The 15,925-nt window shown below is 34.4% G+C and overlaps 1 protein-coding gene across 1 annotated transcript in view; it reads right to left on the reverse strand.

The window, feature by feature from the left end:
* The window catches only part of LOC136031837 (CLIP-associating protein 1-like), a gene marked incomplete in the record, with an annotated part of 169,070 nt that overhangs the window by 46,237 nt on the left and 106,908 nt on the right, over positions 1-15,925 (reverse strand). The window contains 1 exon segment of the mRNA XM_065711673.1: positions 5,015-5,141. Within this exon segment, the coding sequence (XP_065567745.1) occupies positions 5,015-5,141 (127 nt within the window).

A 15,925-nucleotide genomic window follows, 5' to 3' on the forward strand; every position in this document is an offset into this window, starting at 1 on the left:
AAAAAAAAAAAAAAACTTGAATTATTAACAGGTTAACAAATTTATTTAGTATGGAGTGTTTTTTATCATCAAATATCTATCTATAGCCTGCAGAATAATGTGCTCTGGATAGTTTAAATTTTAAAATATTTTTCGCGCTTTTACACTAAAGCTTAAATTTAGTCCCAATTCTTCAAGAATGACCCCTGAATCACAAAGGCCGTAGAATAAATAGTTGTAATTACTAAAAATACTTTAGCATAAAGACCGAGGTATTTAAGAGGAGATGAACCCCTCATATGCGAAATAATTTCTGCTCGTTTTAAGTTTTAATGCTGCTCCTTACTTTAAGTTGAAAAAACTTTTTCATATTTATTTTTTTTCATTTTTTTGAAATAATGCTATAAAATTCTCGCCCCCTTCATGGAAACGTCTATACACTTCCCAATAACCATTACTGTATGTAAACACTGGTCAAAGTTTGTAACTTGAAGCCCCTCCCCCGGGGACTGTGGGGGAGTAAGTCATCCCGAAAGACATAGTTATTAGGTTTTTCGACTATGCTGAACAAAATGGCTATCCCAAAATTTGGACCCGTTGACTTTGGGAAAAAAGCGTGGGAGGGGGCCTAGGTGCACTCCAATTTTTTTGGTCACTTAAAAAGGCCATAGAACTTTTAATTTCCGTTAGAATGAGTCTTCTTATGACATTCTAGTATCACTGGGTTGATACGATCACCCCAGGAAAAAAAAAGCAACAAACAAACAAATAAACACACACCCGTGTAAAAAATACATAATTCCACATTGTTGTAGATGGAGCTATAAACTTCCAAAGTTGGGTTTTCCGATACGCTGAACGCGATGGTGTGATTTTTGTTAAGATTCTATGACTTTTAGGGGGTGTCTTCCCCTATTTTCCAAAATAAGGCAAATTTTCTCAGGCTCGTAACTCTGGATGGGTAACACTAAATTTGATGAAACTTATATATTTAAAATCATCATAAAAATCCGATGCTTTTTATGTATCTATTAGTATCAAAATTCCATTTTTTAGAGTTTCGTTTACTATTTAGCCGGGTCGCTCCTTACTACGGTTCGTTACCACTAACTGTTTGATTCTCATTTGTGTTTGAATTTTGCTCTCCCAACTATTATAATTAAAAAAAAGGTAAACTAATTTTGCAGAACTTTATAGCCACTTAAGTAAGAGATTGATAATTCTAAGTAAGAGAATTGGTTATTGCAGTATGAGAATAACACTTTTACCGTTTGGGAAACGGGCAGTAGACATACTCCTGTTTGTAGTGAAGACACCATTCATTATAGTACATAAACCCAATCCTTTCGGAAAAAATTGGGAAGAAAAACTTTCGGAAAGTTTTTTGAATTAATTTCTGTTCGTTTTTTGATTGCAAAAAGTTCCAAGTTTTTTAAAAAACTCCTTATTTCAAAGTAAGATTTTTTTTCAACGTCAAACTTTCATCAAAGTATCAAAACTAGAATCAGAGTAACAATATTAAAGCATCAAAGTAAAGAAAGGATCAAAGTAAAAGAAAAGTTAACAAAGTATCAGAATAACAACAAGCAACTTGCACAACTTACAGCCCTTGCACCGTAAATCAAAGTTACAACGTGAATCACTAGTTATTTGGCCTTTGAATTATTTTAAACAAAATGACTATCTCCAAATGTTGACCGGATGCCCCTTGGAAAAGTGGGGCATGGGCTAGTTGACCAGCGATTACTTTTGACTTTTAAAAAAGAGCTTAAAGTTTTAATTTCCGATCGAGTGAGCCCCTTCCAAAGCTAGTACGAATACCCCTTCCACAGAACCTTAAATTCTAATAATGGACAACTTACATATGTTACAATCCTTGCACCGGGGGCTAGGGAAGATTTCTCAACCGCTAAGTTATAGTAATTAAAATTTTGGACTTTAGAACAAAATGGCTATTTCAAAATGTTGATAAGATGCATTTGCAGAAAAGAGGCACAAGGAGGGGGGGGGTTGTTATTTTTAAATCAATTTCAATTCTTATGAACTTACAACTTACATAAGTTACAATTTTTATCCCGGGTGCTATGGAGGATTTCTAAACCCCTAATCAATAGTAATTTGAATTTAGGACTATTTTGAAAAAAATTGCTACCTCAAATTTTTTTCGGATATATATGGAAAAAAGGCGGGAGGGAGGGTATATACCCTCCGATCACTCGTGATGACTCTTAAAAAGGTAACTAGAACTTTCAATTTCGAATCAAACGAGTAATCTCTAAAGTTTATACGACCACCCCTTACATATAACCTTACATGCCTTCGGGGCATAGCTTACAACACTTCCCCAAGGCTCTGGGGGGCTGTGTCGACCCCAAAGTTTTTTTATTTGGTTTTGAACAAAATAGCAATCTCAAAATTTTGATTGGATGCATTTCAGGAAAAAGTACCTTGGGGCGGGAGGGGAGGGTGCTAGTTGCCCTCCGATCACTTTTAACTCTTGAGAAGGGTACTAGGAATTGTGATTTACAATGGAATAAGCCCCTTCCGAAGTTTATACGACCATTTTGAACAAAATGACTATATGAAAAATTCGATTGGACGCATTTGGGGAAAAGAAGGTTGGGAGAGAGAGGGGGCTAGTCACCATCGGCCTTTTGACAATTAAAAGGTGAAAAAGAACTTTAAATTTTTAATCACTTGATTCCCCTCCAAAGTTCATATAACAACCTCTTCCATAAAAACCTCAAATACCTCACGGCATAAGTTAAAACCCTTCCCCTGGCTCTGGAGGGGGGGAGTATGTTGACAGCGAAGTTTTTGATATCTTATCGTTGGACTATTTCAAACAAACTGGCTATCTAAAAATTTTCATTTGATGCATTTGGGGAAGTCTTTGTTTGTGTCAGGGGGGAGGGGTAGATGTCCTCTATTAACTTTTGACTCATAAAAAGATAGCTAGAACTTTCAATTCCAATCAAATGAGCCATCTTCCAAGTTTATGCGACCAGCCCTTACATAAAAACCTTATACGCCTCCGGGGCATAACTTAAAACATTTTTCCCCCGGGCTCTGGGAGGGGGTGTCGATTACGAAGTTTTTATTATCTGATTATCTGATCCGGGGCACAACTTAAAACATCTGCCCCCGGGCTCTGGGGGGGGGGGTGTCGAGCTCGGAGTTTTTGTTGTCTGATGTTTGAACTATTTTAAAGAAACGGCTACCTCAAAATAAGTGTCGAATGGGTTTGGGGAAAAAGGGCTAGGGGAAGCCCTCCAATCTCTTTTGACTCTTAAAAAGTGAACTATAACTTTCAATTTCCAGTCAAATCAGCCGTCTCTGAAGTTTATACGAGCATCCCTTCCATAATAGCCATATATGCCCCAGGGCATAACTTATAACGCCTGCCCCGGACCCTGGGGGGTTTTGTCGACACCAGAGTTTTTGTTACATGATCTTTGAACTATTTTAACAAAATGCTATCTCAAAATTTTTATCGGATGTATTTGGAAGAAAGGGCCCTCCGATCACTTTTGACTCTTAAAAAAGGGCCCTAGAGTTTCCAATTTCAAATCGAATGAGTCCCTTCCGAAGTTTATGCGACGACTCCTTCCATATGAAGTGCCTCTGGGAAAAATAAATAATAAAACATTGTAGCCGTATGGCTCCTTAGTTTTACGTTTAATGTTGCTCCTTACTTTCAGTTGAAAAAACTTGTTTTTTTTTTATTTTATTTTATTAATTATATGAAGATTTAATAAGTTTTGAGTTTATTCACTTCGGTAATGGAGCCGTATGGCTCCTTACTTTTACATTTAACGTTGCTCCTTAGTTTCAGCTGAAAAACTTGTTGTTTTTTTATTTAATCAATTACATGAAGATCTCATAAGTTTGAGTTTATTCACTTCGGCAAATTCTAATTGCTCTAAATTCAACCAACACGTAGACACGACAAAGAAGCTAAGTATATTTATCTTTTTATACTTATGTGTCCCTTACTCTATAGCCTTTCTATAATTTATGGTTCATATTTGTAAAGAGAGGTCATTTTCATCGATAAATTTGAGGCTGAATATTAAAATGAAAGCAAAACTAAATTCTTTTGTTCCAACTTCCGTCATATATGTTTCTTTTTATTTATTTAATTGGGACTAGATACTTTTTTTAATATAAATGGATTGCATCATTTTTATACAATCCTAACTTGGCTTTTTCTACAATTAGCCATGGCTTGATGCCCACAACTATTCCATTTTAATACAATTCATTAAACATTAAATTCTATATTCTTTCCAGAATTATCAAACTTATCCATTCAGATGTCTTCAAAATCAATGTTTTTCCGATTTTATGAGAAAATGTAAATTTGTATTTTGTTGAAGAATCAATAATTTAAAATTTAAAACAGAAGTTCTATTTAAGAGACTTGGTTTGAGACTCATTATGTTCAGCCCTTGGGTTTGCTACCAAATTGAGCTATCCCTTGGAGATGAAAAAAAAGGAAACAGACACACTCCAATTCTAATTCTGCGTATGCGAATACAAACGTTTCCTACATTTGAATTTGTTGCGCTAAAAAAAGAATGTGTCTTGGTGTCATAAAAGAACCACAGAAAAAGGAAAAAATAAACCCAAAGAAAAACAACAACAATATATTTAGTAAATATATTTTGTGGCCCACAACATATGAGCTACAACATAGTCATACCTGTAAATAAAAAAAAGACGAATTTAATGAATTTAATCGAATTTTTGCTTGATTTTATCGCCATACTTATATTACAAAAGCGGAAAACTAAAAGGGCTTCGGTTTGAAAAGCGTCAACACTATTTTATTCTAAACTATTATTTGCTAAAACTATGTCGTTGTATCTATGGTCAGATAGAAATTATGTATATGTTCAACTCGTGAATTTGACAACGTAATTGGCACTGTGGTCTGGCACTGTAATTTTGACGTTGCCAACCAGTGGGGCATAAATGTAGCCCGGGCATAATTCTGCCTCAACACCTCAAAAAGTGCTTGCTTTCTGCTTACCTTAGCACTATTGGGAATAAGTCCAATTAAAGCCGGTAAAACTGTTTCAGAAAATCGATTTAATTTGTGACCAAGTTGTTGAGACAGAAAGGCGATTGTTATGCAAGCTTCTCTCACAACCAGTGACCTGAAATATAACGATAATCTTTAGAACAGGCTAACGAATGCATTTTTAATCAGTCCTTAGACTTCTTAGTCCCAGAACTGGAAAGAATGGAAAACTGTTCAAAAAGAGACTTTTTTTTTTTATTTCTGATTGGTTAAATTGCATAGATCATAATATAAATAATAGTTATAATAATAATAGATATTAATAGGTAATAGATTGATAGTAATAGTTATATATATATATATATATATATATATATATATATATATATATATATATATATATATATATATATATATATATATACAATAGTCTTAGTATTTCAAACGAGCAATACTTATATTTATGTAAATTTTTTCTCGAAAACGGCATTATAATCTTTCCAAAAATTGGCATACTATCATTCACCAGTGTGAGAGAATGATCTACACAGGTCACAACTTAAAACATTCGTTTCCTCCCCCCAACCCCATCACTATTTTTCATAAATCGTGTGCTAACTGAAATTAGAGACACGTGAAGGTTGAAACCCTTGAGCAAAGTAGAAGGCGTTTCAAAGTATATTTTTTTTTTCAAAATCAGTTCATTCAAAGCTTTTAGAGAAAGATATCTCATTTGATAGCTGTGAAGCGAATCCCAGATTTTAGATTGCTTCGCATTATATGCTACGCATTGCGGCAAAAATACAAGATTTTGTTTATAAAGGAACAAATCTACCACTACTACTACTATTATTAGCAACTCCCTGCAGTATCAAGCCGCTTGATGCCAGCACAGCTACGCATAATCCTCTTTCATCCCAATCTATTCAAAGCCGCCCTCCTTACACTCTCCCAAGATTTTCCAATTTCCCTATCCCCATTACATTCAAGGGCGACTTGCTTTTTGTTTAGACCTAGATGGTTGGCCGAGAAGGACGATCTTTGACAATCTGCCACCCTTCATTTGGAGAACGTGTCCTAGTCATCTGAACCTTTCTCTCACTATAGCTCTATAAAGCGAAGTGGGGTCACATTTTTCTTACAGTTTACTGTTTTAGATAAGGTCGGGTCACTCAATACACAATTTCTCTTAAGAAAATCAAGATCCTTCTCTGTCTTTCGGATCACCCATACTTCAACACCATTCTTGACCACTGGCATCACTGTAGTTTCCAATATTCTGATCAATATTCTAACATTTTTACTGCACCCACCGTTACTAACAATCCTACCTTCGGAAGATGAAGTTGTCCAAATGTGTATTTGTTCTGCTTGACCAAATTTATAAATATACAATTATTGTTCGTTTAAAAACATTATTTTTTTTTCCAGTATGAAAAAAAACGATCTAGATAGTTCGACTTCGGGAAAACTCCCTTTGGGCTTTTATTTTGGAAAAGAAATTTTCACACGACTGATGCGGCAAATATCCAAGCCTCCAATACCCTAATCGTTTTATTTTCTACAGCGACCAAAATAAATGAAATTAAAGTTATTTCGAAAATGGAAAGAGAAATTGTCTTTTTTTTACCGGTTCCCTGGTACTATGTATAATATTAATATTAATAATAGACGATAATAACGATAACAGATATTAATAGATAATAAATAAATAATAATAATAGATGCCATTAAAAAATACAGATTCATATAGATTGACTATCAATGCCACTGACAGTTTAGCTTTACATAGCAGAACCAGCAAAATTCAAAACAGGCTAAATTTTGACTCATTATTATTTGGATTTCAATTAAGGTCCAATAAATAAAATAAGGGGCTTCGTCTTGGTGAAATGAACACCAAATGGGACAAAATCCCATTGCTCTGATAGAATGACAAACTTCGTCAAAAGGGGGCTTCAAAGGGTTAAAAAAGGGAGTTTGTGTCGGTAAAATCAAAACCAGACGAGAAAAAATCTTATTACTCAGATGACGCTTTGTCAAAAATACGGGCTAAGCATCTGGAGTAAATATTTTGGTTTAATATTAAGTTAATTATGGTTATTAATAACTACGGTTTTATTATTATTTTTGGCCGCATATAATACATGCCACATAATATATGGTCGCATATAATAATATTATAATTATTTATAATGAATATTATGGTTAATTAATGATAAATATTATGTAAAAACCTTTACCAAGCAAGGAATTCAGAAGAATATAGCCAACAGCCTCTCCTCTTACCACCTCATAAACTTTTACTTAATAATCAGAACTGGAATTGCCTGCCTCTTCAAAACTTTCAACTTTAACACAAATTTTTTAGTGGCTTTAAGACACCACTTTTGAGCACAGACAATCAAGATGGTAATAAAACAAGCTTCATGACTGATAGAGTTTGTAATCCTGTACACATATTTTTTGATCTTACATAAAGATACTCTGCAGCTGATTCTTTCAGCCAAACAGGGAATGTGAAGCGTGAACGGGAGCTACATGGACACATATCTGTACAGGAACGTGTCTAGTTATAGAAGTCTACCTCAACATTCATTCGACAGCCGTTTAAGCCTTAATCCTAGAATACCAAACATAGTTATATGTATATAGTTATAGTTATATATATATATATATATATATATATATATATATATATATATATATATATATATATTATATATATATATATATTATATATATATATATATATATATATATATATATATATATATATATATATATATATATATATATATATAAACAGGTAGGATGCATACCCAATGTTCGTCCTTCTCAATTTGCGGCGCCAGATATAGTTTAAATATCTGATTTGCCGCTAGTCTTTAATAACGCTCCATCACGAGTGCTATGTATGAGAATAACAGTATCGAGGTTAAGGTAGGAAATGAGGTTAGCAGGTGGTTTTGTATTAAACCAGGAGTTAAGCAGGGTCGTGTTCTATCCCCCTTTATATGAATCATTTTGATGCACTTTGTCGTAAGGAGCACAGAAAAGGCAATGGGAGACAACTGAATCAAATGGGGAGGAAAAACTCTCCTGAACTTAGATTATGCTGAGGATTTAAGTATCCTAGATGAAAGTGTGAGCAAATGAATGGACTTTTAGAGGTTTTGCGAGTTCTGGGTGCTAGAATAGGTCTGAAAATTAATGTTAAGAAGACTAAGTCATTACGGCTAGGAATAAGTGAAGAGGAAAAGGTGACATTGGGTAACAAAAAAGATTGATCAGGTGGGCAGCTTCACTTACTTTGGTAGCGTTATTAGTAAAGACGGTGGGAGCATTGAAGATGTTAAAAGTAGAATAGCCACGGATCAGGGTGATTTTCATATTTAAAAAAAAGTTTGGAAGAACAGGAAGATAAGTCTGCAAACCAAGATTAGAATATTGGAAGTTACAGTGATGACAGTAGTCAAATACGGCTTTGAAGCAAGGGCGCTCGGAAAAGCGGATGAAGATTTACTAGATATTTTCCAGAGAATTTGCTTACGGATTGTTCTGGGTACCCGGTTGAGTGACCGCATTTCAAACAGTAGGCTGTCCGAAAAATTTGGTTCAATCCCACTTTCTAGGGCTATAATGAAAGAAAGGTTGAGGTTGCCAGGGTACGTTCTGCAGATGAAGGATGACAGATTACCGAACATTATCCTTTTCGGCCAACCGTCTAGGGCTAAACGGAAGGCAGGTTGTCCTCGTTTGGGGTGGGAGGATACCATAAAGAAATATTTAAAGGAAAAGGGAACTTCCTGGGAGAATGTGAAGTGGGAGGCTTTGAATATATTGGGATGGAGGAGGACTGTGCGTAGCTGTGTTGGCCACAGGCGGCTTGGCGCTGCGGTGAGTGGTTAGTAGAAGTAGTAGGAGTAATTTAACATAACAATTACTTGGCTGCAAAGTATCTATTTCACGGTCTCCTGATTACTTATCTCACTCCTTTTATCTTTGCTTGGTAACCCTGACTTGAATTGGTAAAATTTCATCAGACGATAACCTTGGTAGTACTGCACTCCTCTGTGCAGCTTTGCTGCACAGCAATGATCCTGTACTTCTGTTTCCTTTACTCCATAATAACAATTTCCTTAATTCTAAATTTCAAGGATGTAATTTCTTTACAAAGTTTAGAAATATTTAAGTTTGAGTGTCCTTGTACTAGATTCATCAGTTTCTTTTTCAAGCAGGCTATTGTTTTGCTTCATTGATCGAATTTAGTACAATTCATGTTATACTAGTTGGATACGTCTACTAGCTCGGAAGCTTTTTAGATTGTAATTTACAATGCGTGAAATAGATGACTGAATTAAGAAAATTGCAGAAATCAAAATAAATACCAAAGAGAAAAGAAACAAATCTGAGCAAAGATTTAGAATACACAAAACATACGAAAACTATAAAATAAAACGAGGAAAAAAGTGTGTGAAACAAATGAGTAACTTCAGAAAATAACAGGAATCAAAACAGCAACACTGATAAGAAAAAAACAATAAAAAATTAGTATGCTTAAACCATACAAAAAACTATGAAAAAGAACGAGAAACATTGTGATATTTCCAGGGTGAAGTTTTCATTCCCAAGCCCGTAGAAATGTTTTGCAAAATGTCACATTGTGACATTTTCGGGGTAAAGTTTTCACTCCCCAGCCCATAAAAATCTTTTACATCAGGAGGCTGGATTGCTAGTCTATAATCATCGAAAATTTTACCATTTAAACTACTAGGTGAACAAGATGGAGCACATACTAACAACAAACTAAATGGAACAAACTAGTCATATTTCAAGTTGAAATATCTCTTTCCCTGAACTTTTCAGTTTTTTATTGTGTAGCAAAATAAGGGCCTGGCCCACTTCCATTCCGCCTAAATATTACCCTCTAAATATATCTCTTAATTTACAATAGGTGAAAAAGTGAGTAAATCAGGAAAATAAACAAAAAATTTACTTGAAGAATAAAAAATCAGCGATTTCCACTACTATTCATAATAATTCCTTAAAAACTGCACATTTCAAGATGGCTTACGAGAGATGTAGAAAAAAAAAATCCAACAATACCCAAAATCCCACGATCAGCTACAATTTTTTACAAGAAAAGAAGGCTCAGATTTAAAAGAAAACAATACAAAAAAAATAAACAACTTATGGAGAACAAAATAAAATTATATTGGAAATAAAATTACGTGTAGAGATGACACAGTTAAATTAGTTTAGGGTTGTAGACAAAAGGAAATAAATGGCATAGCCGCATCCAATTGAAAAACTCGTATCAAACAGCATCATGACTAATGCCTATTTAGAATGCAAAACACAATCAAGCAAAAACCAGACCTCAATGGTGAAAGAAACAAGTGGATGATAATTCATTAGACTATTCTCAACCTATCTTCTCAAAACTAATTATAGCTGAAAGGTCAAGAGGGAAAAGCAAATGTGATATATAAGAAGAGGCAAAGAATCAGATTCAGGACAACTGCAAGTGGTATTAAATAGGCACTAGCTGACAATGCAGCATCACGTAGACGGTAATGGATTACAACACATTTAGTAGTAGATTATACAGCCAAACATAAACCAATTCACAGAACTTAGGAGAGAGGGGTGGTGGTAAAAATGCGTTTTTCAAAACCTTTCTCAATTTTTTCAATGAAAATCCCAAAAGAATCATTAAAAATCACCGAAAAAAGGATTTTTCAAAATCCAGTGGGAGGGAGAGAAAATTAAAAGGTCGTCAAATACCCACATCCCCTAATTGACAAGATTGCCAAATACTACAACTACGGGGACTGCTTACTACAGAAGAAGCCAACCATGTGAACATCTGAAATTCAAAGAAACTAACAGTATTTGGGATGAACAAACAGTCCGTATTCGGCATTGGTGGACTGACCGGAGTTGTTTGTAATTTTAAAATAAAGAAAAAATCGTCTGCGTTGTTAATTGAGTTAAGGGCAATTGTGAAGACCCAATAACATTTACAAACGTTGTGGCTATTGGTCCTTATCCAACTGGTTCTAATACTATTTCAATGCTAAATTATATAGGTGCTTTTCAGTCTTTAGGTCGTAAAAATATTTTGCATGTTTAGTTTTGATTCTCTTTCAGTGCTAACTTAATATGCTTTGTATGTTAAGAATTTTGCCCAACAGACTTAAGTGCTAGGATTAAGACAAACTAGCAAAGCTTGGTGGCATTACTGATAGTAGGATTCAGTGCTATTACGTGGTAGAGGAATATCGAACGTTTACGATTTAATGAACGTTTACGATTAAATGAACTTTTACGATTAAATGAACGTTTACGATTAATGTTCACTTAAAAGAGACTATGAAAGAAATTGCCAGTGGTTCCCAAAACCTCATTTTGAATTTATATGTTTTAAACCTCCTCCTAGTAACTGAAGTAGGAGGAGGTCTGACTAGGAGGAGTAGTAAGAGGTATCAATGATATTCGTGAGGTCTATGAATTGTTTTCAGAGTGGTTACATCAGCAAATTTCAAATAAGCTAAACCTCAAATTGAAGATCAATGCTCCTGCTCAATTAATTTTTAATTAATCGGCTTATTAATTATTTTACAAATTGTATCAGTTTTTCGATTTACAATTTACGCTAGACTTTTACAATTTTTTTTCAAAATTTCAACCTGAGAATTGGTAACTTTTTGATACATGGATTCATAAAAATGAATGTATCTCTACCTTATCAAAACATATCCCTCAAAAACAGGAGACAAGCTTACAAATATAAAGAGGCTTACTCTAATGGATGTAATAATTTAATGTGGTGTGCCAAAGGGCACCATATTTAGGCGACTGTTGGCTATCATTGCCCAACAATTTTGACGTAATCATTCTAGTTGATGGACATACAAGCTTACAAATATAAAGAGGCTTACTCAAATGGAAGTAATAATTTAATGTGGTGTGCCAAAGGGCACCATATTTAGGCGACTGTTGGCTATCATTGCCCAACAATTTTGACGTAATCATTCTAGTTGATGGACATACAAGCTTACAAATATAAAGAGGCTTACTCTAATGGATGTAATAATTTAATGTGGTGTGCCAAAGGGCACCATATTTAGGCGACTGTTGGCTATCATTGTCCAACAATTTTGACGTAATCATTCCGGTTGATAGACATAGTTAGGTGGAAAAATACTACCGTTTAAAAAAAGAGTCACGCCTTCCAAGACTTTGTCTATCTTAAGAAGCATAAGGTTGCAATCCTTAGATAATTTAAGTAATATACGTATGGTCTCGTCATATTTTATTAAAGCTAATTCAGCATTGCACGAGATGCCTAGTGCTATAATAAGAAAAAAGACGAGTTAAACGACTAGGAGTCACCGTAAATTTTGAATTAAAACACTGACTGGACATCCTCTAAAAAGCTAACAAAGGTTTTAGCAAGAGCAAACCATTATTGAGACGGGGCATTCCAGAGGCATACCTTTTAATGCCGTTTCTGTGTGGTATTTCTTATGGGCCAATATCGGTGTACTAAAATAAAACATTCAAAGGAGCCCTTTTGCTTACAATATGGAGTACTCCTTTACGGAATTTTTTCTTATATTTATTTCGAGCTAAAGTCTCAGGATCAAAGGGGGTATAATCACAATTTTGGCATCAAGTTAACCCCGCTATATTCCTTTTAATGGGCTCATCCCAGAGCTCTCTCTACTGGAGTCAGGGCGTTACGAGCCATGATTTTTTCAGGGGCGGTGGCTCTCACTTACTTTTTTTTTTACAATATTTACTGAGTTCCTCACGCAAATTGGTTACGAAAAAAATAAAAGAAGTTGTACCAATTGCATAGACACCTATTTTAAAACAGCTCCATGTTCGCTCCTTTAGAATTTGTTTGCTAGGCGCAAAAAGAAAATTATTACAATCAGCAAAGCGCCGAGTTCTTCTACAATATTTGCGTCCTTTTGAATGAATAACTACCTTCAGGGGGGGGGGGGTAGGGTTCACTTTTTAAACCTCCTCCTAGTCGAGGCCCTATGCACCAGTAGTGGTTCTGGAGGATCTTTACCCTTTTTTAAACCTCCCCCTATATTTCGTAGTGTTGGTTTGTTTATTGAACTGGATCCTTACCTTTCAAGCGAGTATCTGCTTTTAAAGCAGACATATGTGGGAATAGCTGCAACTGAAGGAAACCGTAGGAAATAAGGAAAGTAAGATACCAAAAATTGTAGATAGAACATAAGCTTTAAGTGTAATTTTGTTTTTAATGACTTAGCTCCAAATGCATTAAAAACAAAAGTCCTGTTAGTCAAAAAGTTAAATCTGGTACATCCAATACGTTCTACAACAGTAACTATTTATAGGCTAATTTTTTTTAGATGGGGTTATGTGGACTCCCTCCTTTTTTATGTAGATGGTGATATATGTCACATCTTAATGTGCAGAAGTTGGATATTTCAAAGCCTTAAGATGTATTTTAAATTCTGCTGATGCTTCGTAACCAGTGCATTTAAACTAATAGCAACGGACTGATGACCCTTGTTATTAACTTCTATATTTTCATATTAATTATGGAAAAATTATAAGCCCAAATGAAACAATTAAGATGTCAACTTTCGATCGACCAGATCTAGACCTAGGACTTCCAGACCTAGGGGGACTTTCAGAAGAACTAACTTATAGAAGAACAGAACGCATGGGTTTACACAATGTCCATACATTTTTCTTCCACGCTACCAAGAACTTCATCAGGATCTTCCTGCTACCAGGCCAGCCCCCACCAGACACTGTCACTAGAAACTTCCTCAAGTTTCTTTCCAAAATATTCCTTTTATTTTACGCTTCCTGAGAGAATTCAACTCTTCTTGTCAGTCGATAGTGGCTTTTTACCTGTTTTCGTATATGATTCTTCTCTGTTGTCTGTTATCTATTCACGTAATAAATCTACAAATGGACAGACAGAAGGAGCGTATTGATATTACATACAACAACAAAAGTGTGTTGAAAAAAAGGGACAAAAACCACACTCGAGAACAGATGATATTCAGGAATGAATTCACCCGTTGATCAGATAAGTGTTCATCTTAGCATTATAAATGGCGCCCATTTAATGAAAGATTTAATATTTTCAAGATACCAGTACTACCTAAACATGTTCCACCTCAAAAGTACTCAATTTATTCGTTGTCACGTCGACAATAAAAAAGGAAAAACCCTTTTTTTCCGGAAATACAATTCGTCACTAAATCAAACCTTGAATATTTAAATACCCAGAAGCCCGCTTGTGTTTTTACGTTCATTAGAATAAATTGAAGCTAAAGACAAACAGTCAAGTAATTCAGTTGCCAGATTAATGATATGTATGATATATTTTTTTTCTATGATAATGATATATACGATATATGATATAATATATATGATACATAATATATGATATATATATATATATATATATATATATATATATATATATATATATATATATATACATATATATATATATATATATATATATATATATATATATATATATATATATATATATATATATATATATATATATATATAACGAAAAGAGAAACCACCAATGCAACAACACAAACACATTAAAAAAAAAGAAAAAAAAAAGAGAGAGACAGAAGGAGAAAAGGAAGACTGTTTTCCTAAATTAGTGATTAATATAGACCAGCACTTGAATGAGGCCTTAACCCTACTCATCCATACAATCACATAGGTCAAACAGCATAGCCATACACAATCAACCATAAAGAATAATGCGTGGACAGGCAGTCATGTCGTCAATATGTATAAGTCGTCATTTACCAAACAATAAAAACAATAAAGACAAATAATTCAGAGGCAACAACCCAACACAAGGGCTCATCAGGAGAATACACTTGCCTATAGGGTTTCGGCACTTTAAATTCTCTATCCAGTCGAGTGTTGTGCCTACCACAGAATACCAATGGTATGATACAGAATGATATGATATGATATATATATTAACATAATATATGATATATATTATAATTATATTATAATGATATATATGATATATATATTTTATACGATATATTTTTTTTTCAAACAGGGAGAAGTAGCATAGAAGATAAATAACTAGTTTTCACTGAACCGTACAGACCATTTCAATTGTTTGTATTTGATTACTGAAAATATATTGAAGTATATTTTAGTTTGAAGTCAAAGACTTGAGTTAAAAAGACTTCTGAAAAATTCATTTAGCAGTAAACATCGAGATTTTGGGGCATTCCTCCTCATTTTTAGATAATTGGATTAAAAAAGAAAACAAGAGCTAAGAGCTCATATGGTGCTTGTGACGAGGTCGAAAGAGCCAAAAGCTCATATGGCATGAACTCTTGCAAAATTCTAAGAATCAATAGATTGATTTAAAAGGAAAATCAGAGGCTCAATGCCGGTCGGGATTTAAAATAAAAGCTCTGAGATACAAGGTCCTTCTAAATATCAAAATTCATTAAGATCCGATCAACCACTCGTAAGTTGAAAATACATCATTTTTTCTAATTTTTTTCTCCTTTCCCCCCCCCCCAGATGGTCGAATCGGGAAAAAAGACTTTATAAAGTCAATTTGTGCAAGTCCCTGACACACCGACCAATTTTCATCGTCCTAGCAAGTCCAGAAGCACCGAACTCACCAAAGCACTGGACCCCCCCCTAACTCCCGCAAAGAGAGTGGATCCAGTTTGGTTACGTCAATCACACATCTATGACATTTGCTTATTCTAAGTTTCATCCCGATCTCTCCACTCTAAGTGTTTTTCAAGATGTCCGGTTTCCCCCTCCAATTCCCCCAATGTCACCAGGTTTGGTCGGGATTTAAAATAAGAGTTCTGAGACATGAATTCCTTCTAAATATAAAAT

Source organism: Artemia franciscana, chromosome 10, assembly GCF_032884065.1.
Source record: "Artemia franciscana chromosome 10, ASM3288406v1, whole genome shotgun sequence".
NCBI lineage: Eukaryota > Metazoa > Arthropoda > Branchiopoda > Anostraca > Artemiidae > Artemia > Artemia franciscana.